The sequence below is a fragment of the Hirundo rustica genome, chromosome 1 (genome assembly GCF_015227805.2).
Source record: "Hirundo rustica isolate bHirRus1 chromosome 1, bHirRus1.pri.v3, whole genome shotgun sequence".
In the NCBI taxonomy this organism is placed as follows: Eukaryota; Metazoa; Chordata; class Aves; order Passeriformes; family Hirundinidae; genus Hirundo; species Hirundo rustica.
In genome coordinates this window covers 19,982,523-20,006,959 of record NC_053450.1, presented here as the reverse complement: position 1 = coordinate 20,006,959, position 24,437 = coordinate 19,982,523, and the positions used below count along the sequence as shown (strand labels likewise).

General features: G+C 34.9%; 1 protein-coding gene across 50 annotated transcripts in view; it reads left to right on the top strand.

Annotated features, from left to right (window-relative positions):
- RIMS2 (regulating synaptic membrane exocytosis 2) overlaps nt 1-24,437 on the top strand; it is a 456,916-nt gene that overhangs the window by 260,375 nt on the left and 172,104 nt on the right. For 31 of the 50 annotated variants that reach the window (XM_058419196.1, XM_040054978.2, XM_040055074.2 and 28 more), the window contains 4 exons: nt 2,135-2,265; nt 4,977-5,148; nt 5,694-5,847; nt 22,326-22,394. In XM_058419196.1, coding sequence (XP_058275179.1) covers nt 2,135-2,265; nt 4,977-5,148; nt 5,694-5,847; nt 22,326-22,394 — 526 coding nt within the window. Of the gene's footprint in view, nt 1-2,134; nt 2,266-4,976; nt 5,149-5,693; nt 5,848-13,526; nt 13,554-22,325; nt 22,395-24,437 lie in introns of all 50 variants that reach the window. The other 19 variants (XM_040054745.2, XM_040054763.2, XM_058419207.1 and 16 more) reach the window with 1 other exon arrangement.

The window sequence follows — 24,437 nt, the reverse complement described above, 5'->3', positions numbered from 1 at the left end:
ATACAGGAGAAAGAGAGCTTTCTGGTCTTAATTTTGACCCCTGACTTTTCCTGTAAAAAGGCAAATTAAAGGGCATTACAGTGAAAACATGCCCATTAAGTTCAAGTTTTTCCAATTATATTTTTTCAAAACATCAAGAAAAAAGTAGAAGGTGTAAGTCAATGCAAATTTTGAGCTCTTGTTCCAAACTACAGTTGTTAAAACATCTCAATGAAGTCGTGTTGGATGATTTCAGTTTCTGCTTAAGTAATTCTCTAAATATTTTGACTGAGGTTTTCATGTAAAAATTCAGTCTGAAACAAATATAGTGAAGAAATATTTAGCTTGCCTATAAACATATAATTCTGGTTGTATTTTTAGCACCTATATCTAGATGATTTCATATTCATCAGTTGCAGTTTGTGATAGTGTCTGTATCACAAATATATTTCATTCTCCTTAAGAAAGCATAATTTTCCCCAAAAAGCAAACAAAGAAGATTGTTTTCAGTGCTTTTCCCATGAGATGTGGGACTAGCCAAGTCTGTTTTTTGCTTCAGGACTCCCAAGGAAGCATGCAGGTGGATGCATTTAGTGTCAAAGAACATTTAAGTTGACTTGCACGTCAGAGGTCATTAAAGCTGTACTGTTGGTACATGCTTTCTGCTTTTGATCTATAGCTGGATGGAGATAGCTAGAAGTCCAGATAATTCTCAGTGTAGAAAAAATACTGTCAAAGCCCCTGGCTGGCAAGAATGTAGGAACAGCATCTAAAATTCACACAGAGATGAGTAGCCACCAGCCCTTTAACTATTAGCACCAGCAACCTATAAAGTCTGTAGTAGGGCCAATAACAGGATAATAGAAGAAAAATATCCCATTTTTAATGTCCATTCAAATGGTCGGTGGCTACAGGAACTGCAAGATCTGAAGCAGTGAAGGAAGAAGTACATTCCCACCAATAACTGAGTTGGCGTGTCTTAGTGTAATCTCACTTAGTGAAGTATTAGGAATGGCAGAGAGCTAAATCAACCTCTTCTTTATGGGTTAAAAGTCTTGAGAATTACATCAAGACCTTTCTTTAAGAGACTGAAATGTTGAAGATGAGGAGCTATGATAGCAGATGAAAACCTTTTCTCTGAAATGACGCGAGAGGGTTTCCTCAGAAAGTGCACCTTCTCCTGTTTATATCTACCTTAGCTGTCTACCTTACCTCGTGCCGAAAGATGTATTGCCTGGTTAGGTGTGCAGCTGAGCATTATCCTCTCTGATTCCTTTAAGGTCAGACAGGGTCTGAACTGTTTTCTTTAAATGTGCTAGCTTGTCCCATCTCAGGCAAAGTCCTCATGAAGAGAGTCTCCTCAGTAAGCTGTAGTTAGTCATACTGCAGTGCTACCATCATGTAATGGCTCCCTGGTTATTTGGATGGATTTGTGTTGCCCTAACTGCACCATTTCCCCCTTCAGTGACTGCTGTGAAGTAGGTATATCCCTTTCTTGGCTGATGCATTTGCAGTCATAGAATTCAAACTGAAATAGCTAAATAGCAGCTTGTAATGACTGTAGTAAAAAGGATAGCAAATCGAGCCTCACACTGGTTAATAACAATTTCTACAAATGGACAATACTGATTTTTACCTTATTACTCAGTTGGACTATGAAGAGGGTTGCACCACTGAACCTTCCTCTCAGTATTTATGGAGGGTTTATGATTTCAGAATAAGTGTATATATGTTTAAAAATATTAAGTGATATGAAATATTTATGAGTTTATCCCACAGTCTCTTTAGCACAACAGCAGATGAAAAATTAATTCATTGTGCATAAACTCCTCAGAAATGTACATATATAATACCATACATTAGTAATGCAAGTAATACAATGCAAGGGAGAATAATCCTAACCAGAGCACCACATGAAAAACAATTAGTGTGAAGTAAGGTACTTACAATCTGGTTTTAAAAAAAGAGTAACTCCTGGTATATACTGAAGCCATTAACTTATTTTTATTCTTTGTTATAAGAGAAAAGTAGAATATAATATTTTCTGTTTAAGTAACCAATATAAATAGAAGCTCATGAGCAAAATTATTATTAAGGATTAATATACAACTTTGTTGTAGAAATGAGTTCACTAATTAATATTTTCTTCCTACAGATTAAACTGTGGTATGACAAGGTTGGTCATCAGTTAATAGTGACCATACTGGGAGCAAAGGATCTTCCTTCAAGGGAAGATGGGAGGCCAAGGAATCCTTATGTTAAAATTTACTTTCTTCCAGACAGAAGGTAGGGTGAACGCTAAGACAAGGAATATTTTAATTAGTCTGATACCCAGGTGATGTGCACAGCTGAGGCTATCAGTCATACTTACATGGAAAAAAGCTTACAGTGTTGAGTTCTTGTGTTGAATATGCTATGTAAAAACCAGCGAGCTGTCTTTGAACACTAAGCACAAACTTTCTTTGGTTATATTATAAAATACTGATTAGAAAAGGAAAGCAAAGGTAAACATATGTCTTTGCATGGGGATCTGTTATATGCAAGGAATGTTAGTGTTTCATAATGCCTTTATTTCCTATGCCAATTATTCTTCTCTAGAGCAAAGAAAATGCTAAACAGTTGGGTTAATAAACTTCTGGACTGATGAGTCCAGCAGTTTGGTTTGCCGCATCTTTAAAAAATAAAGCAGTAACAGGTTTGGCATCTGAGACCAACAGATTTTCTATCGCAGTGTAAGTGAGTAAAGGCTGAAGGGGACTCAGCTGAGAGTTCCCGTTTGCACTTTGAAAACTTCCCCTAAAGCACAGGACTCATGCTAATCTGGATGGTAACATAAATTAATTTCGGGAAAATTAAACTGGAACTGGACTCCTATTCCTGAAAAGCTCCTTCACTTCTTAGTCCATGATTTTCTGCGTTTCAATTTAGGTGTTGGGAAGAAAAGCAGAAAAGGTAGGGTATCCTCCAGTTGATTTTTCAATTGATATTTGCTCAGATTGTGTCAGTAGGGGAACATGTTTACCTTTATTTTATAATGCACCAACCAAATAATTCAAAGCTTTAATATCATGCAAAATAATAGATCAGTGGATTGCTGAATCTGTAGAATAGGTTGTAACTTGTATTTTTAATTCCTTTGCTTTCCCAAACAGCTAAACCAGAAAGATGCTAGTTATCTCCAGTAGCATTTGACTTCAGCAGAAATTAAAGCTATTTAGTATTTTGGAAGACATTGCTTTTTCTCTTTCATTGTATAGCATATATTGACTTGCGAATTTTCTGTGACTACCTAATTTGCTGGGACACTGATGATAAAAAGTTTTAGACAGATTTTCTCAGGCTCACCAATATTTGAACTGTTTGTTTTAGATCCCTAGTTTATTCAAACTGCTGCAGTGTGTTTGTAGCTGTTGAAACTGTGCTAAACTGAGAATCAGGTTTGCTACAATTATATTACCTACTTTTTCAAGAGTAATGAGTAATTAATAGGCTAACAAAAGTGTGTTCACAATGGTTTACAATGTAAGTTGTGATAACTAAAAATATATATTTACATTAAATTTTATTAATCTATAATGTTTTCTCCCATTTATGGGAAGTATTCAGGACTTTAGTTGTTGTATGTGTTTATGATTAGCAATTTGTCTTGCAGAATTGTGGGGTTTTTTCTGATATGGGAGTTCATTTTTTTTCCCCTTAGATTTAAAAGCTAACTAATCAAAAGTATATTTCTTGTGCATTAGAAAGAAACATGCTAGAGGTAAAATACACTTAAGTAAGTCAAGCATTTAATTAGATGAAGATACTGATTTCTCCTTGATTAAAGAAATTTCATTGAAAAATGTACAAAGTAACTTATTTCAGTTCACAAGGGTAAACAAACCTTTAGTATACTAGAAATAATTTATGTTTTTATGACAGTGTGTCTAAAAATATTATTTCTTAGGTAATTTTTTGATCCAAATTCCAAGTAACAGTTCAGAAATGCAATGACTTTATTACAATTGCAAGCATTAGCAAATGGACTGTATCTGCATTGCCTATTAAAAAATCCTCATAAATTAGTATGGCAGCTGCATTATGCAGCAATCAGCAGGTTTAAAATAAGCATTGTTTTGAGGACTCTTGTCAGTATTCTCAGTAGGGGGAATGTGGGTGTTTTCCAGTGAAAATTGTTTCAATCAGAAAATTTTAATTCTTTCATGTAGAAATATTCTGCAAGAGACATTGCTTTCAACAGCACCCTGGAGCCAGAGCCAAGGCTGCCAGGGTAACCTTGCCTGGAGACCTTACATTTTAGTGGAGGTCCACCTTCAACCTGGGTGATTCACTGGAGTCACCAAAGGATTTGGGAAGCTGTTTTAAGAACACTGTTCCAGTGTTGCTGGAAAAGAACGTGTAACTCATTTTTGGGGCTGCTGGTTTCCCAGGTGGATAAGGAGTCCTTAGTCAGGAAAACCCTGCACTACCGCCAGCTCCCTGACAATTCCTTCATGTGAGCCAGCTGCTGCTTCCAGCTCTGCAGTTGGAATGAACCACTGTAGGACTGGAAGCTTGAGGGAACAAGCTGGCTCCTTTTTCTGAAATGCAGGTGTTTGCTTTGCCCAAGGGTGTCTGTAGAGATGTTCTACTGTCAGAGTGTGCCTTGTAGAAATCTCATTTATGGAAGTACATTTTGCTTTATAAAATACTGTTTCCAAAATAAAAAAAATACACCCAAAATCATACTAAAATTTTTTTGGGTTTTGGGGAACATCTTAAAATTGGAATTGGCACATACACTTGATATTACCTAACCTTAGTTTTTAATATGAACTTAAGAATTTTCCTCAATATATGCACTACCCTTTATTATAAAGGAGAATTCCAGAAGTAGATTATAGTACCCATGATTGTACAAGCTGAATTGTTGATTTAAGATTTCCTATTTTCCATTATATACTTAATGCAGTTGAATGGTGTTTTGAACATATTTAATATTTAACTGTTTTTTTCAGTGATAAAAATAAAAGAAGAACAAAAACAGTAAAGAAAACATTGGAACCTAAGTGGAATCAGACATTTATTTATTCTCCAGTTCATCGGAGAGAGTTTAGAGAACGAATGTTAGAAATCACTCTTTGGGACCAAGCACGAGTTCGAGAGGAAGAAAGTGAATTTTTAGGAGAGGTATACAAGTAGTTACTATAGAAATACAGTTGCTCACATACTCATGTATAGATATAGTATTTTCAAAAAAAAAAAAAAAATACTAACTGTGCAAAGCAAAGCTGGTTTTAATTGGTTTATTTTTTCTTTTACTTAGTAGTAAACAGTGATCATGCAAATATCACATAATCCTGATATGAAAATCTTTCTGTGTTTTTTCTGTTTTACTAACAGCATGAATTTGGTTTCTCAATTCCTAATTATTAATTAAAATCCATACTATCCATAGCAGTATTTTAGTAAAACTTTGGAACGTTGCTCATTAATTTATTTGAATGCTGTAAAGGCTCTCATAAGGTAATAAGAGTTTTGTGGAAGATTTTTTTGTATATTTAGTGTTCTAAAAGGCACAGGAGAGTCTTTCATATTAAGGCAAGGTTTTTATATAACTTCTGACAAAGTCCTTAGCAGTAAGAGAATAATAGAATAAAATTTATGAGTATATCTATTTTAAAATATTCTGTCATGAAATGCTTTCCTACTTTTAACCATTCTTTCTTTTTTAGATTCTTATTGAGTTAGAGACAGCATTACTAGATGATGAACCTCACTGGTACAAACTTCAAACACATGATGTCTCTTCATTGCCACTTCCCCATCCCTCACCATATTTGCCACGCAGACAACTCCATGGCGAGAGTCCCACACGGAGGTTACAAAGTAGGTTTTTAGTTTTGCGCACTGTCTATAGTTCATTTGAATTAATGCATCATAAAATCTATTAAATTCTTGCAAACGGAAAGCTGACAGAATTTTTATGTTGATTTGTAGCTGTTCTGAATTAGATCATTTCTAGTTACTGATGAGAGTCTGACATGCTGCAAATGGTGTCAACCATTGTGAATACACCATTTTTTTCTTATGAGACAACTCAGCTCAAGTAAATTATCTTGGTTTTTGCAATGTGCTCTTTTTATCATGAAGCCCTTCCTTTTATATTATGTTCATAATTTGCTGGACCTCTTTCGCTCATACTTCTTAAAGTAACCTGTATATAATATCATATGTAGATAAATTAATACCATGGCCTGTTGCCTTGCTTTGATCCTATTTTATGTGCTTAGATTCACAAATGAAATTTCTCTAAAAATATTACTTTGTAGAGTTTGTTATACTCAATCCATAATAGTAATCAGTAGATATTTTGAAAATAGAGTATATAAAATATGGTAATAAATGCAGATATGTAAGAATAAGACAGTAAAGGGGGTAAAATCTGGTTCTTCAATACTTTATGGTTTCTCTAGTTTAACTGTTCAGTACTGCCAGTGATTTAAAGCTCTTGTTCACTGAATAAACTTTATAAAATACCAGTTGACAGTTATATAAAAAACCTCCAACAAACCAAATGTACCAACCAAATTAGTAAAACCCCCAAAATCCAGAAGACCAACCACCACTACAAAAACCCAACAAAAATAAACCTTAACAAAACAACAAAACAACCCCCCCCAACAACACAAAGAAACTTCAACAACCCAAATCCAATCTCTAAGATTTACTTGGAGTTCTTTGAGTCATTGTATGTGAGTGTGTGTGCATATTTCACACAAAGTCACAGAAACTTATGTATGTAGTCATGAAAACAAGCTTGGATATTTCCTATGTTCTCTGTAGAGTCTTTATTAGATAACCCATTGTATACAAGTATTTCAAGCAGCTGATCTGTTTTGCTTCTGTGCACTTGATGATGAGAAGGATTGAAATGCTCCATATCATTATATTCTGAGATAGACACACTATCAGAGACTTACACTACATAGCCTTGAAGTTGTAAGATTGTACTTGTCCACAAAAGGAGGAAAGAAGTGATAGTTAAAAGGTAAGGAATTCTATTGCAATTCAATCCTCTTCAGTCTTCTCATATGCCATGACTATTATTTAACTAAAGTTTTTAAATTATATGGTTGATGCCAACTTTAACATATTTTAAGAAGTTAGATTTCCACCTACAATTATTTTTATAGACCAGCTGGACTCTTTGTATGTGAAGTTAGTGAAATTCTGGTTCTCAGGAAATATTTACTCCTGCTAACAAACCCTGTTTTTCAATCAGAATTTCTGTGTGTGCAATAAATTACTGCCATTAAGAATTAATTTATGATTTATTTTTTAACATATTTTAGTGATGTTTGAGTAAAGATCTGTTGATGATATTGACCCCAAATCTGAAAGACATTCAGGTTTTTTATCTACTGATATTACTATGTACTAATAAGTTATAAAAATAGCTAATAAATTCTAATAGTAATAATGGGCTCAACAGAACAATTTTACATGCTTATCTGTAAATATAGAAAGGACTTAGCAAAACTTCTGGTTTGGTGAAATACTAAAATTTGGTATAGAAGTCCTGCTTTTCAATGAAGGTGGTTTAGACTTCAGTTACTCTGTTCCCAGAGCACTAATTTTTCAGCCTCAGGTTCTAGAAACTTCAATCAAATAAGCAATTTCAGATGTTCACTATTATTGCTGGAGAATTCACATGTTCCTGCACTAAATTATCATATTTCCTTTTGTATGGAGGTAGGGACCCGATAAAGAAGGATTTTCTCTAGGAATATATTCATGTCTTGAATCCTTGTGTATCGTAAATAATTTTCAGTTTAAACAGGTAGCTTTAAATGTACAGAACAAAGTATCGTGGAATTAAAATCCTTGCTTTCTGGAGTCTGAATACAATTGGAAATTTAGCACCTGATCAGAGCTCAGCTATGGCAGCAGAATTCATTTAGCAATGGGAGAATACAAGTTTTTTTTTATTGCTGTCTCACCTCTGAAACTGAAATAAAAGTACTTCTTGGTGTCCAAAGAGGTCATGCAATACCCTACTGAGAGATTCAGTACTCAATTGGACAAGGCTGTAAACAACACAGTGTAAGTTGGCTGGGCCTGAAAGAGGCATTGCACCAGATGGCCTCCAAAAATGCTCTTCCCATACTAAATGTCATCACCAAGGGACTGGTGGAGGGCAGACAGCGCCTCTTAAGACTGTTTGCCTTCACTAAGTAAAATATTTATACTATAATGCATAAAAGCATAAGGTTTCTACTTTTTTTTTTTTTTTTTTTTTGAGGTGTCAAAAGAGTATGAAGTCAAACTGAATATATTAGGTGTTTTGTGTCTGAAAATGTTTTTGTATCTTCCAATAATATTTTTGATGAAATAATTCCAATAATTATATGATGAAAAAGAAGATGTTTTCCAGCATCACATTATGACAATCTGAAAAAAGTCTAGAAAAAGGCATGCTAACATGTTTATCAATGTTTTTCAAAGCACTTCTTAGAACATGTACTGGGGAGTTATTAAGCAGGCTGATTTCAGTTTTTGGGGCTGTAAAATCTGAGCAGTTCAGTCCTCCTACCTTTTTTCTTTTCTGCTATGCCTCTGCATATAGAATTAGTGAGTACAATATGAAAGACTTTATTGAATACCCCCAAAAATGTTAGTGTGAGAAATGACAGGAGAGATGTTTTGAATTACAAGGTTGTTTTTTGTTTGTATAAATACACATTACACATCTAAGGTTTTTTATCTTTATGATTGCTGAGTAGACATAAACACATACATTTGAAGACCATTACTTAAATGTTACTCTCTAAAGGTAGTTTAAAAGAACCACCTACACTTACCACTTCTATTCTCTTTTAAATATCACTGGATTGCAGTGTTCCTGAAGAAGAGCAGACTGTCAGCCCTGAAGAGTGAAGCTGTATTTACAGATTGCCAGTAGCAAAGTGCAAGCTTCCCACAGAGCCCCATATGCTGTTTTTTTAGGAACCAGCTTTCAGAGACAGTAGCTTAGTTTTCTACTTATATTTATCTCTCAATATCTTTGAGTGGGCAGTGTGTTGTGGTACAGACTGATCTAAGTCAGCTGTCCACCTTCTTTTTCCCAGTCCTCTGATCCATATATTCCATTAACTTCCTAGTGATAAAGAATCATTCCCATACTTTTTCCTTTGTGTTTTTTGACAGACATTTTCTTGGAAACTGGAACTAATATAGAACATAGGATTATGACATACTAGCTCTTTCAGCTAATTATATTACAGATTTTCATAACCTGATCCAATGAGTATATTTTTAAGCTTTTTTAATGTGAAATGTGGGGTAATATGTAGGTCTATTTTACTTATTGTGCTGAACTTCCAAAGTGAATTTTTAAAATGACTTCCTTTTCTCTAACATTTACCACAAAATCAGCCATACACCCAGAATTCCAGATAGCATTAACTAGAATTACAGCCAAGTTGAAGTTCCTTTTATATTGCCTCTGAAAAAGTTTGCAACTAGAAAATGAAAAATAATTTAAGAGAATATTTAGGAAATACTGTTGTTGGTAGGTTATTTTTCTATCTCTCATTAGCTAAGAGTCTTATTGGAGAACACATACAAAATTGAATGTGCTTTGGGTGCTGTCTTCATGGTTGTTAGGATCACTGATGTGGAAGTTATTGTTAGTATTTTTATTTGTTGAGAAATAATACAGAAATCAAGCAAGGTTTATACCACAAGATTGTATGTGTAAAATTAGTTCCTCTCCATGAGCCCAGAATATAGATATAGAAATCAAATTGGATATGACACATTCTTATTCCATCATTTACAGTTATAGTCATGTAATGTGAGTATTTGCACAGTGTTAGCTGATACTGTTGAGTTGAGAAAGAATATGGGGTTATTTTTTATTTTGGAGAACAACAACAATTTAGTTTTATATTGATGCTGAATTTGTTTTAGAAGCAGATTTTGTTTTACTCCAAGTATTTTAAGACTTTCCCAAATACTTAGGGTTGAAGAGTGACTGACACTAGTTTTCTAAATCAGATTCTGCAGCTTTAAAACTAAGCTGTCTGAATTATTGATCTGGAGCCCACAGAGAGTGCAGTGTACAGGGTAGGTAACAGCTAAGTGTGCAAATGAGAAGAAATGTGAATATAGCCATTAACCCAGACATTTTCAAGTCTCTTGTTGGAGCATAGGTCTGTACAGCATCAGGTCTGTAAAGTTTTTAAATACTACGAGAATTCACAATATGGCTGGAAAAAGAAAAAAATTATATTTTGAGTATCCTCATCAAGGGAAAAGCTAAACTCTGCTGAGAACAAGATCTCAAAGATTTCAGAAATTAGAGTGTTTAAAAATCAACATGTAGAAGTTCAAAATGGTTTTTTTTTCAAGATCTGAAGACCAGAAAAAATCAATCAAAATGAAAACAAATGTAAATAAACAGGCTTTGGAGTAGTTTTCTTTTAAAGGGAATTTGACTTTCATTACTTTTAGAATGAAATTCATCAATGCCTCCATTCACTGAATTTCATGATTCTCCAGGCCCATAAAAAATCTGGACGGAGAGAAATTACAGTAATGAGAATTTAAACTCTGGGGACAAAATTTGACTAGAGTTGTGTTCTAAAAAATCTAGTGCATATAGTGTGCAAAAAGCTATATATAACATATGTTTTTCAAATTTTATTCATGTGTTAGGATAGGAATAAAGAAAGTCTATAATGTGTAAACGAAGTGTTTTGAGAAGCATGAAAAGTTTTGTCATTTTTCAGCTTTTTACTTTGTACATTTTTCCATTACACTGGATTTTCTACAGCAATGCTGAGACCTTAACATGATAAAAATTATTAAAATCTGACTAGAAAAAACAAAACTGATAAACTGAATTAAACATTAAGAATCACATTACTTATTAATTTTTGCAAAAAATTTTTAGATGAACTTGTTATTGCTGGGTGCCAACAATTTTTATTCTGTGGCTCTACCTTTAGATCAAGGAGGAATGTTATAACTGTTAATTTAATCCCTCTCTTTCATTATTTAAAGGGTAAAGCTGTCAAGTTTATATTGTAGAACATCAAGATATACATTTCCTAGTACCAATATCATTAAAGTTTAACAATAATTAATTACAAATGTATCTGAAACTTCAATCTGTGAAATATAAGCCTGTGTGAAATGATGGCAAATCTTCTTCGACTGAGAATTATTCACTTCCTTGGAGCTCTGTAGAGCTCATTTTACTGCAGAATCAGGATCTTTCTGTCTCAGCAATTTCCTGTTAGTTTGTTGTGGGTATAGTAAGTCAGCGCGATAATTTTCAATGAATGTCACTGAACCTTACTTGAGGAAATTATAAAAACTGTTCACTAGTAGATAAATGAATTGTACTTAATGGAAACACGTGTCAGTGACTTTTGTTCCAAAATATAATATGGAGCATTTTATGGTCAGTGGCACAGGCCATGATTAACTTATGTGAATTTTACCCTAGAGAGCAAAAATGGCAATTAATTTTCTCTTTCATGCTTCTTCCTTAGTTTTTCTCTTTCTTTTAATGGAACACAGGCCTTGGGCTGTTTGCATGCCTTGATATTTTGTTCACAGAACATGGATATATATACCAGTATTGTATTTATGGTACATCTATTATTTATTTATTATATTTTATTGTACATCTATGGTTTATTAAATACTTTAATTAAAAGGTATTTAACATGATACAGGGATGTCTAAAAAGGCCTTAAACTATCAAAATATTTTTCTAATAAAAGGAACTAATTTAGGATATTAATTTACTAAATTGTAATTAAAGTACAAAAATACTTAAAACTCCGTTTTGAAGCAGTTTAAGAGAATTACTTTATTTCTCTGGTTACTTGATAAAATCATAGTATTAAACTACTCCTCTGTTATGTAATGAAGTTTTCAGATGGTTTATACCATTCGCTTCTGCCTTTCTGTGCTGTGACCATTTAGAAAAAAACATTTCTTTCTTAGTCCTTGATCCCATTATAATATCATTAATTTTATATTCTTCAAGAAGCTCTACCCTATTAAAGATCTATCCAGAAGTTAAATACAGAAAGCCCGTAATTTTTAACTATATGAATAATTTCTAGACTGTGTTAACCAATTTTTTATTTTGTGGTCATGTGGCACCACCTTCGGTGTTTGGGTAACACGTGATGTTGCCAGGATAAACTAGGCAAATTGCATTTTTCATAATTTTGTACCCAAATAATTGTCATTTTTAAATGAAATTCATAGCCAGAAGACATATATTTGTATTAAGGAATATAAATATTAGAGAAGTTACACAATAAATCACATCTAAAAGGTTGTAAGTGATGCCGAAAAAACCTCTATCATTCACTTTGAAATTATATTGCCTAATGGAATGCTGGGTCTGGGACATAAAAATGTGCTACATTTATCAAGAAACTAAAGTTGAAAATATAGAGAGTTAGTAGATGATTTAGTAACATGATCCACACATTAAAATAGTTAGTACTTGGATGTCAGAAAAAGTGTGATTTGCCAGAAGGCACTTAGTCATCCAGTGAATCCATTAACAGCACCATTTGGCAAGAAATTGAAATTTTCTCTAACACTGTCATATCATATCATCTGAGGTGCATCATTTACTTACAGACTGTCACTCTTTCCTGTTTAATACGGTGTCTGTGAGCTTTTCAACAACAAGGAATAAAAATATTCATAAAATCTTGCTAATGACAAAATATTATTAAAGTTATTCTGGCTTTATGACTTCTTTGTATTATGACATCCTATGGAAGTCATATTTTCAAAATCTACAAATGCAATTAACATTTCATGTTTCCAGAATTGTCCAGTTATTCACATACTGTTATTTTGTTCAGTTTAGAAAAACTGATACGATTTTATGGAAAGCTAAAATGCATAAACCAGTCAGACTTAACAAATGCAAGCAATAAATCAGGTATTTAATCACTGAGCTCATATCAGGATTCTAAAATTCACTGGTAACAACAGTATGTAATTAAGGTTCTCATGTATGTACATATTTACCAAATCGAGACCTAACAGAAGAGAGAAGATTGACTGGCACATCACTTCAGAGTCTGTTAAATTTAAAGTAGGATTCAAACTCCATCTTGGGGAAGTTCTGCTAGTGCTACAGTGCCAACGGAAGTGTGCAATATTTGTAAGGGTAGCAGCTCATATTGTATGCCTAGCTGAATATACATTTTGCCCTTAAAAAGTTAAATGCTTATAGTAAAAGTGTGCAATTGGACTTCCAGAATTGGAAATTGCTGAAATTGCTCTACTGGATCTCTGTGGCTATAGAGTACAATTGTTGATCCAGAAGTGAATGATATTTTAATGGTTTAATTTCTCTTAGCTGCTTGAGTTTTATTATTTTGAAGGAGTGTGGCCTACAGTATCAAATTCTTCTGGCAGCAATTATAAAAAAGTTTAAGGCTCTAATCATCCCTGTTACATGTGTTGATTCATGTATTTTTCCCTGACACTACTTCATTTCAATATTTGTTTTCCAGATAAAGGCTTATATTCATATAATTCAGGTAAATTTTCAGCATGCTAGAAATGCTTACTGCTTCCATATACGTGCAAAAATTTAATTTGATATTTTATTGGTGTGCTTTTGCTACCTATTGTGCAGATACTAAATTGCATAAAAGTTCTTTGGCTTTTCTTGTCTGCTTTTCAGTGATCCTTTTGTTGGCTTTCTTTCTCTATTCTTAATGTCTCAGTATTGATATTAGAGCAATATTGTAACACCATACTTGCTTTGCTTGCCCTTCTTTTAGGTAGAGCTGTGGTAGGAAAACTGTAGTGAGCTTTATTAACTATATTAGGAAAATGCTGTTTTGCTTAAACTGGATTAAAAGGAATGCTATTATATTACAGCTGTTTGAGAACTAGTGTAAGTATTTTTAGAATACAGATATGGGGTAAGTGAAGTACTGGCAAAATCAGTATTTACACTGGTATATATTTTTACAGTTTCTTGTTCATATAAATCTCCCATTACAAATCCAGCTCTATCTGAGGAATTTTCCTAAATTAAATATAAGTAAATTAATATAATAAAGTTTTTACCAACTTAAATTTGTCACTGTGTTTCTGTGGCAGTTTCAGGTTGAACCGGGCGGAAACACCAATTTAGTGTAGTGGTTTTAGTTCACCAATTTTTTGTTTCCTAGCCAACACACCAAATAATGTGGTGGGTTGAGCGCCCACTAGAACTACTTTCTCTTTTTCTGCTGTGACATAGGATTAGCAGAAGAGCAAAGCAGGCTCAGACTTTAAAAGATAAAAAGAAAGCTTTATTAACAAAACTACAAGAAAAAGGAAAAAAAAATCAGAATAAAACCTCTACAACACTTTTCCTCCCCCCACAACCTTCTTTTCTTTCCCACTGATAGTGTACAGAGACAAAACCTTAGGACTTAGGTCAGTTGATCACCTCTGAAATGGTGTTTCATCAATTCTCTTAAGAAGAGGAGTCCCTTGCCATGTCATGGAGACTCCTCCACAAGAAAACAGTTCTGTCATGGCTTTAATTCTCACGACTAGCAGCTGCCTGGAAATCTGCATTCATGAAGTCCCTCCCATCTCATGCAGCCTTCCGACAGCTGCATGCATGGGCCATGTCAAGCTCGTGGGGTACTATTTTAAGGGTAAGCTGTTCAAAGGTTCTCTTCATCTATCTCTGAGTTCCTCTTCCTCTGTAGGAACAGAGGTCTTCTTCTTTCCCTGGGGGCAGAGGGATCACTCTCATCTCTCTCTCTGTTCAAGCTTCTCATGAAATCACAGCTACTTCAACATCTACTTTCTTCAGCACAAATGCCTTTGCTCATGTCTGCAATTTGGACACTCCATCTGCCTATACTGTTTCCATGAATTAAAGGGATATTCTAGTGTAGCAACAGTTCATCACCATGGACTTGGCAAAAGAATTTCAGCCTAAGACTAAGGAATCTTCTCATTCTCCTCCCATCTGGGACTTGACTTCTTTTTCACTGACCTTGGTGTCTTCATGTTGTCTCTCTATGTCTTCACTCTGTCCTTTTCTCTCACCTGGGAGAGCAATGTCCTGCAAGTTTCATCTGTGCAATGAAAGAGTTAATATCTTGCCCAAAGGTCAAGATGGTCAGCGGTGGCTGAAGCAGTCACGATGATGGATTTCAGGCCACGCTAGAGGCTGTGCCAGGATCTCAGGGCCCCTAGTCTCTGGCGCCTGCTGCATTCTATTCCAGCCACGGGGCCACTCTCTGCACAGGCTGCAGAGCTGCCCCTGGTCTCAGCCGCGTGATCTCTCGCGGCGCTGGGACAGTGCCTCAGCAGGATGACTCGGTAGTGGTGGCCAGAGCTGTTTACAGTGGAGGATTCTTCAGAGGCCGCGCTGGTGGGGGCGGGGAAGCGGCTAGGGTCTCAGCAGCAGCACGCTGCACAGCCGACGGCCTCTCCTTCCCCTGTCCGACAGCCGCTGGGCGCGGCCCGGCCCTGCCAGGCCACGGTGGAGTGGGGCCTGGCCCGGCCCAGCCACAACTTGTTCCCAGGCCAGAAGAAGAGAGCTTTCACAGGGTTTGTTCGATTTTTAATGTGTGTTCACAGAGGCATGCTTAGGATTCTAGTGGTTTAAAAAGGCGTCAATATTCAAAACTAGCCACTGATTGGTTTTGTCAGGCATGGAGGAAACTGTTAGCAGCTTCTCTTAAAAAATCACTTCCGTGGGTGGCTTCTTTCCTCCTCACTAAAGGTCAATCAATGTAAAACTAGCACAATTTCATTTGTGACTTTTTGCAGTTTGTGCAGTTTTAATTATTGGAATTTCTTTCAGAATTGGTTCAACTAATTATCTTTTAGTTATGTTTAAAAAATGAAACTCACACTGTTATGAAAATAGATCTGTACCATGGTGGAGAGAAACAAAACCCCCTTAGAGCAGAACTTTCTTGAGAGTAGTGCTAATAAAATCCATTTGCCCTTACATCTAATGTCAGACTTCCATATTTCTTCTACTCCTTTCTCTATTGAAATAGCCCCACATTCTTCTCATGTTTTATAATATCTTTGCATGGGAAGAGACCAAGTTTGGTGTGACGTGGCATCTGCAAACGTGGATTAGATGTAAATTTTAGCTGGATAAAGTTTCTTTTTCATTAAGGACTTCCAATTGTATGTCTCTTCTTCTATCTGGAAGTTGTATTTCTCTCGTTTCTTTCTCATCTATCCTATTCTAACCATTTTCAAAGATCTGTAGGAACTTAATAGAACTTGATATTTATTCTCCTAGGTCAATGTATATGAAATTGGTCAAAAGCCTCTAAACCCCACTATTATGTGCTGGATGATAAAGTGACAGATTGACATGGAGACAGCAGGACTGCATGAGAAATTAGCTCACACTAAGAACCCTCGGGCACAGGCTGGATGAATATCAGAGAGAAAATTCTTAAAACAGTTGTTACGAGTTTCTTTTGGGGTTGCTTGTGTCAGCTTTGAACATCGAAGAAGTACAGGCAATGCTGAGTGACTTAAAGTGGTTGTGAAGGCCTTTTGAGAGCTCCAGGGAAGGAACTGCAAGCATGCTTCACTACCCTTTGTTGCACCGAGGAGTCCACAAAACCTTGTAAAGCTTCCTGCATTGTAAGGGGCAGGACTGGGAGCTTGGTCTGCTTTTTCTTCTTTTTCTTTTTCTTTTTCTTTTTCTTTTTCTTTTTCTTTTTCTTTTTCTTTTTCTTTTTCTTTTTCTTTTTCTTTTTCTTTTTCTTTTTCTTTTTCTTTTTCTTTTTCTTTTTCTTTTTCTTTTTCTTTTTCTTTTTCTTTTTCTTTTTCTTTTTCTTTTTCTTTTTCTTTTTCTTTTTCTTTTTCTTTTTCTTTTTCTTTTCTTTCTCCACAAGAAAAGCACAGAATTTCTGAGCCATGAATTTGGCACTTTATTCTGTATTTAGGCTGAACTCACACTAACTTTATTTCTCAGTCTATCCCGTCTAGTTCATTTTGGTAACTATGTTGGTTGGTCATATGCACTTCAGTAGAGCTTTGAACCTCTTGTGTTAGTCTTCTTTTGAGGTCTATCAGAAATATGTGGGGAAGCACAGAAGATATTTTGTATTATTTCCTCCGTATACTAATAAGAGAGTGAAGAAAAGCTGTATGCCACCTTTGTGTGGAAGGCAGAAGGCTTTTTGAAACCCTTCACAGATTTTGGTTACTTTGTAAGAAAATATTTGTATTTGCATATAGTTTCATTCATCTGAGAGAGTTCCAATTTTTTAAAATGTTGTTACAGAAGGAAATATGATTCTGGTGAAGTAGAATAGAATATTCCAGTAGTCCAAGAGCCCAACCATTCAGTGTTGACCAAAAGCTAAAACATGTTATTAAATTTGTTGTCCAAATACTTTTCAAACGTTGGCAGGCTTGGGAAAACTAAAGAATATTCTGTAAACAGTTTTTCAGTTGTCCCTGTACTATTTTTATTTAGAAGTTGTTAAAGCTTTCCATGGCCACCAACACTGCATCCCATGAAAAGTTTACAAAAAAATAACTGTTTCATTCATGAAATTGAATAAAATATGTCATTATTTTTCTTTACATTATTTCATCCCTGAGGATGAAAAATGGAAATGTTTTTATACTAAGAAACTACTGTATTATAAATTCCTTTTCCATGTAATAGAAAATAAGAAATTCAAATAGTAAAAGAAATAGATAGAAAGTACGTGGTAAATGGAAATTGGAAATAATGGTCCTAATGGTTTTTATGTGATGGGGTTTTCCCCCAGCCTTGTAATGGAAGCTACACTGCAAATGCTGTGACCTTCCAGTTTTGCTGTGCGCGGGTTCTCACACAGCTGTGGTGCTGGGTGACGTGGTAGCCTGAGCAGCATTGCAAGGAAGGTGTAGGGATGTGTGGAAGGGCAGGAGGTGCTGGACTTTGACAAGTTCTGATTGAGGAAGAGGTTTTCCACTATTCCAAATGTAAACTCTCTCCTGAAAAGTTATATTGATAGTTTAAGGCTGTTAAACCCATACTTGCTAAATGAAATAAAATATATATTTTTTGATTTCACTGGGGCTGGAGTTACGCTGAATTAAAGCATATTTGGGGGTTATGGCAGCATGGGCTCTATTTTGCCTTCAGTCCGTAACTGTAATAATTGTTAATCTGGGTAGAAGGGATTGGAAAGTCTGTATTTAACATCTATTACTGCCCAGCTATCAGACAAAAGGGGAATAATACCTCCAATAAACTTTTGTAAATAAACTACATAATGGTGGAATGGCATCAAAGAAAAAGTTAACTGCAGACAAACCATTGGCACCAATGCATTAATTTAATGTATACAGTATCCTAGAATATCAGATTTTTTGCTGAATTCTGAATTTATGTAAGCATGGATTTAAACTCCTTGCTATTGATTTTAGGAACATATTTTATAATGTATATGTCAAAGACTTTAAGATATTAACTAAATACTAAATAACAGTTTCATTCACAATATTAATTTGCAATAATTTGTGAGAGGCTTCAATGTCACATTTCCTAGATAAAATATTAATGGTTCCTTCTCTTTTTTGTAATCAGTGGTCGAAATTACTTAATGAAATATTACTTTGAAAAGACATGGCTAAAGTGGGACACTTGCCTAAATCTTCACATTTACATTGTCAATAGGTTAAAAAGAAAATTACCATCTTAAATTAATATACCGCAGATGAAATTACTCTTGCAAAGATTTCAAGAAATATTAAACTAATCTGCCAGTAATTATACTGACATTTCAAATACTTAATTCAATTAAAAAAAATGACCTGTGCACTTTCTAGTTTGTTCCCTTTCTGAAGTTAATGGAAGATGTTTTAAATATGTATAATCTGATTCTTTTGCAGAAGTTATATATTCCAGGCAGTAGTTCTTGACATTACACATTTAATTGACGTTTTCCTTCCTCCTTCCTTGAAACATGAATTGCCAAAGATACAACCAAGTAATTAATTCTGCTTTGAATTTCTTCTGACTTGTTCACGATTATTTAAATTTACATTTGTAAGGAAATGAAAACTATTACTTAAACTTTTTTTTTTTTTTTTCAATTGGTTTAAGTCTGTTAGTAGTTAGAGCTGGCTTGTAGCAGCTTGAGGAGGACACAGATGATCTGAGCAGAACAAGTTTTGTGTCTCATCTTACAGATCAAACTTTCATAGTTAAGGATGTCATGTGCTACAAGAGACTCTCCTCTTTTCAATGGCAAAGGCAGTTGTAGAAATCACTGGAATATGGATCTTCCCTTTCTTTTATTCTTTTTCTACTCCCATCCTTTTGTCAGGTTTCAATCCTGGCCAGTTCACTTTTTCTTGCCCTGGCTCTTCCCTGAAGCTTGGATCTCTAGATCCTGGAAGGTGTTATGGAGCTGAGGTATTAGGAGATCCTGGAACAGGTAGATGTGACTTGAGAAAACAGAGAGAGAGAGAGAAAAAAACCCTTGTCTTTTATACCTGTGGTCTGTTGAACCTTATTAATCTCTCTTTTCTGCCAGATGTATCCTGTGACTACAAAAATTCGTAATTTTAACTACACAGCTGGGAAGTCTAGAGCCCACTGTAACAACAGCTGACTATTTTCATCCTCAAAGATGCAAATATCTCCTCCTGTATACAGAATATAATATTCTAAAAATATGTTATAGCAGATGTACTTAGCTGTAAATATAAACATAAATAAAAAGCAACCTCAGTTGTAATTAGATTCATTCATAAGAATGAATTAGTTGGTAAGTAAATGACATCTATTCAAATCATAGTTGATTCAGCCTTTTTACATCTTTCATGATGAAAACCTTTCCAAGCAGCCACGTGACAATCATCAGCAAACTCAATTGCCCTCATCTTCCCATTCCACTGTCCTCTCTCTGACAGGGCCTGCGTGACATCCTTGGCATCTCTGCACAGCAGCTAAGAACCTACTGCCCAATCAGTGTCAGGGTTACCAAAAGACAGAATCCCCCTGCTCTGCACTCCCTTTGGTGGCTTTTGCCTTTCAGGTCCCAGCCAAACCCCAGCTAGCTAGTAGGGCTCTTTTGCTTTGTTTGGTCACAAATATTGTCCTCGTTTAATGAACTAGATTTGAACCAATGGCTAAGAAGAATAGAGATTAATCCTTCTTGCATGTATATCACTATATCAGAAGAAGGTTATCCTGAAAATGACAAGAGGGACAGCATCACAGGTGGAATGGGTGCTTTCTTTGGGGAAAAAGAGTGACTGAGCCTTTGTAATACTGTAGTTAAGAAAATAATCAGAGGAGGTAGAAACCTTTTCCTTCATTTCTGCCCTCATCTTTTATGTTTTCTTGAGTGCCAAATGTCAACACTTGCTTGTAATTTTTTGTTTTAGAGAAAGGCTTTACTTGTTATTTCTTGAATGCAAAAATACTTGTCCCCTACCCATTGTAGCATGGCTATTTCTAAAATTTTGTAAGAAGTTGAGTTACGTATGATAATTGCGTGACTTTCTCTGAAGTAATTTTAATTTCCTATTTGTTAGGAAAGCATCAACCTTTCATGCAATCATATAAGCACAATTAAAATTCTTTACTGAAATTGCATAATGTATTGCAGGCTAAATAATTTTCTAAGAATTAGCACGTATCACACTTACACCATTTTTTAATTGAATAAGTTTTAAAATTAGAAATTTTTATCCTCAAAGAAATAGTTCGCAGTCTAGATTATAAATTCATATACTCACATCTTAATTGCTGCAGTGACTTCTGACTTCTCCTAAAAGGGACAGAAGAAATAGAAAATATACAAACAAATACAGCAGGAGCAGAAATATGCAATGGTTTGCGTATATAACAGAATCAAAGAATGATATTTCAGCTCAAAAAAAGTGCAAACCAAAAAAATAACTATAGAAGAGCACAGAATGCGGATTCATGTTTCTCAGAATCCAAAAGCTTGGAGGGTATTGTCTGAAATAATATAATAGAAATAAAATATAGGGAAGTTGATTTCACACAATGCATATTCAAACTGCAGAATTTACTGACATAGAATATTACAGAGGCCCAGAGAATACTGTGACTAAAAATGAAATTATATGAATTTGTGGAGAATAAGTTGATTACTTACTGTAAACACGACTGCTTAGGAGAAGTCTCAGATCTTGTAAGCACACTCTTTTTCCTAAAGAATTGCCTCCCACTATCCTTTAGTGGTTAGGTAAACAAATATTCAGCAGCAGTTCTTATAATTCAAATAATTTCTGAAGTTTCTTTATATTAAAAACTCAACATCCCTCTTAGTACATGTTCTCCCAGTTTTCTCTTGGGAAAGGAGGGTAGACATCCTTCTGTGCCAGTCACGCAGAGAGAGCATTAAGACTGCTTTGTCCTGGGTTTCAGATTTACTCCAAGGTTTTTACTGATATTTTTGTGTCTACGTTTTTCATAAAAAATTTCCTGAGGTGGGAAAAAAAAACTTGCATGTGATTGGAGGTGTGGTGACAATTAAAATTTCTGCCTTCTAATTAACCATTTTTAGATGGCCAGAAACTTAAAACAGACTTACCATCTTGCTGAAGAACAGGGATTTTTTCACATTTAAAAGAAATAAATGTATAATTATCAGTCACATGCGAGTCTTTAACCCTGATATCAGCAATCAAATACTGTTTCAAAGATGCCACAGAAAACTGAAGTAAATTTAGGCTGAACAAAGCCTGGCATATTTACTTGTCCTCTGTGACCTACATTTGGGCTCTAATTGTGGAAGTGGAATCTGCTTTTGCCAACTCATCTCTAGCTATTTTGGCAAGTATACATTTAATAGTTTGCTTGTGTTCCATGGCACACTATATGTGTGAAGCTGCCTTTTCTCCTGATAATCCTCATTAAGAACTCAAAGAAAGTACTACATGCATTTAATATTATTACTATTAATAATCTTTCCATTATTCAGAGACTTCGGGGAGGGTGATGCCTTGTATATGAAAACTTGAAAGAAGAACAGTGTGATGCCAGTTTCTGTATGGAATGAATACAAATATCTGTGTATATGGAATAAATATAAAGTATATAAAATATTTCATAAAAGCGTTGTGGAGATGTATTTCAGCATTTCATTTTATATTATTTTAAAGATTTAACTGAACTAATTGATGCAGTCATATATGCAATAATTATAACATGAATAATTACCTTTAAATGCCGATGTCAATGCTTCATGGTCTAGTATGAAATCCATTTATTTAGGTATTATTGACAGAGGATAGTTCTAACTTCCAGGAAGGAAAATGATGCATATCTTTTCTTTTTCCAGGATCCAAAAGAATCAGTGACAGTGAAGTCTCTGATTACGATTGTGATGACGGAATTGGTGTTGTTTCAGGTACTAATGTTTAAATTTTCTTATAAATAGATTTCAGGAGAAATCTATTTATAATATGAAATTGGCAATGTTTTTCTGATGAAAAATAAATGGAACTTAAGTATATATTTTTCTAAGAGATACAAGATGAATATTGTGCATAATGCATATCTAATCTCAAAAATTACTAATGGAGGAAAAAATCTATGTGTGTGTGTTCTTATTGCTTTTATAAAACAATACAAATAACAGAAAGGTAGTGTTTTTAAAAAATGTCAAGATGTGTTTAATTTTTTTTTGATAGACATTCGTGTTTGATATATCCTGTAAAATTTCATGATGGAATAATAACACTTCCAAAGGTCTGAAATATGAATGTTTAAGGAAGGACAGGAGATAGCAGATAATCTGTTTCAGGAAGTATTGGAATTGAGGCTATTGAGAAAAAAGTTTTCATGTCAAAGTGTATATCTCCTCTTCTAAGAGAAAATATAATACTAGGTAAAAAATATTAGCTGAAAACAAATCATAATGCTTTTGATGACAACAGAGAATATATTTAAGGTTATAGAATTGTGGTCATTTTTAGGTTGGATCAAGTCCGAATGCTGCAAAGTCCACTACTAAACCTTGTCCCTGAGTCCCACAGCCACGTGTCTTTTAAATATCTGCAGGAATGGTGACTCCATCCCTTCCCTAGGCAGCCTGATCCGTTGCTTGACAGCTCTTTCAGGAAGACATTTTTCCCACTATCCCATTCAAAGGAGGCAGCTGTGCCACCTTTAACCAGTACTGGGGGCAACTGGTATCAGCATGGAGTGGGGTGCACTTCTCAGTGAATATTCTGTTACTCTGCTGCTGTTCTGAGATTTTTAACACACAGAGTTTTCTGTGCTAGAAGGTTTCTGCTGCTCTTGGGTGAGGTCCAGCTCTAGTGTTAATTAGTGGGGTTTGGGCCTTACTCATAAAGGCTGAGCAGTATAATCTGTCTGGTCCACACAGCAGCTGTGAAACTGCGCTACACCGAGGTCAAAGCATGTTCCTGACACACAGCCACCCATCAGCAGATGGGGTATAGTACATCCTGCTGCAGGCTGGGGGTGGGGAATACAGCTCACCTTGGAACTAGAGGGAATAAAATGAGATGAGATGGGCAATCCTGAATATCACAAGATGGTGTGAAAGCAAGTATTGATAAATCCAGATGTTTAGAGAACTATCTAATTATGAGTTGCCCCAGTCCAGTTTTAAAAACTGTTACCAGTCTGAGCTCAGATGCATTTCTGTTTTGTCTACATAGTCGTGCTTTTATTTCCAGCTATTTCATGGTTAGCCCATAGGCTGTGCTTAATTTTTGACCCTGGTATGTTAGTATTATATTCTATGAGTCTTGCACTTGCTGGGATAAAGAGATAGCTTTTTTAGAATAATGAACAGCATGTAAGTGTTGTGAAAAAGCTCTTTTATAAACCAATGTAAAATTTTACAGACTTTATGGTATAAACAGGGCAAGTCATATTTGTGCTAAGGTTCCAGCACTTGTACCAGATAAAAAAGAACACTAGGCCTGCAAAAGTTTCTGTGTTCCTTAAAACATTTATTTTCAAACAGTAACAGGCCCAGTTTTCAGATTGTTACCTTAACTGGAAAACTATCAAGGAAAACTTACAACATTTTATATTCCCACTCTTCTGTTTGCTTTTTTGCAGTCAGAACACATGAAGGATAGTTAGCCAGAGTGGTGTGAAGTACTGGAACCAGAGGCAGCCATCCTCAGCAGTCCTTTGCTCCCAGCTGCTGTTCTTCCAGTCTTTGATGAGCTTTCTGTCTGCAATTAGTAGTCTCTGAGGCATTCAAGTTGTCTGTTCTCTCAAAAAATAAGGGCTTTCATATTGCTGTGGGTCAGTTAAATTAAAAAATTAATCTAATTTAAGAGCTTAAAAATAAAGGTAGGAAAGAACTGGATTTAATGGATATATTTCTAGAGTGCCCAGTTTAGCATCATTTTGAAAGTGACATTTTTTCCTGTCCTGGAAAAGGTACCAAGTTTTGCAGAATTTTTTT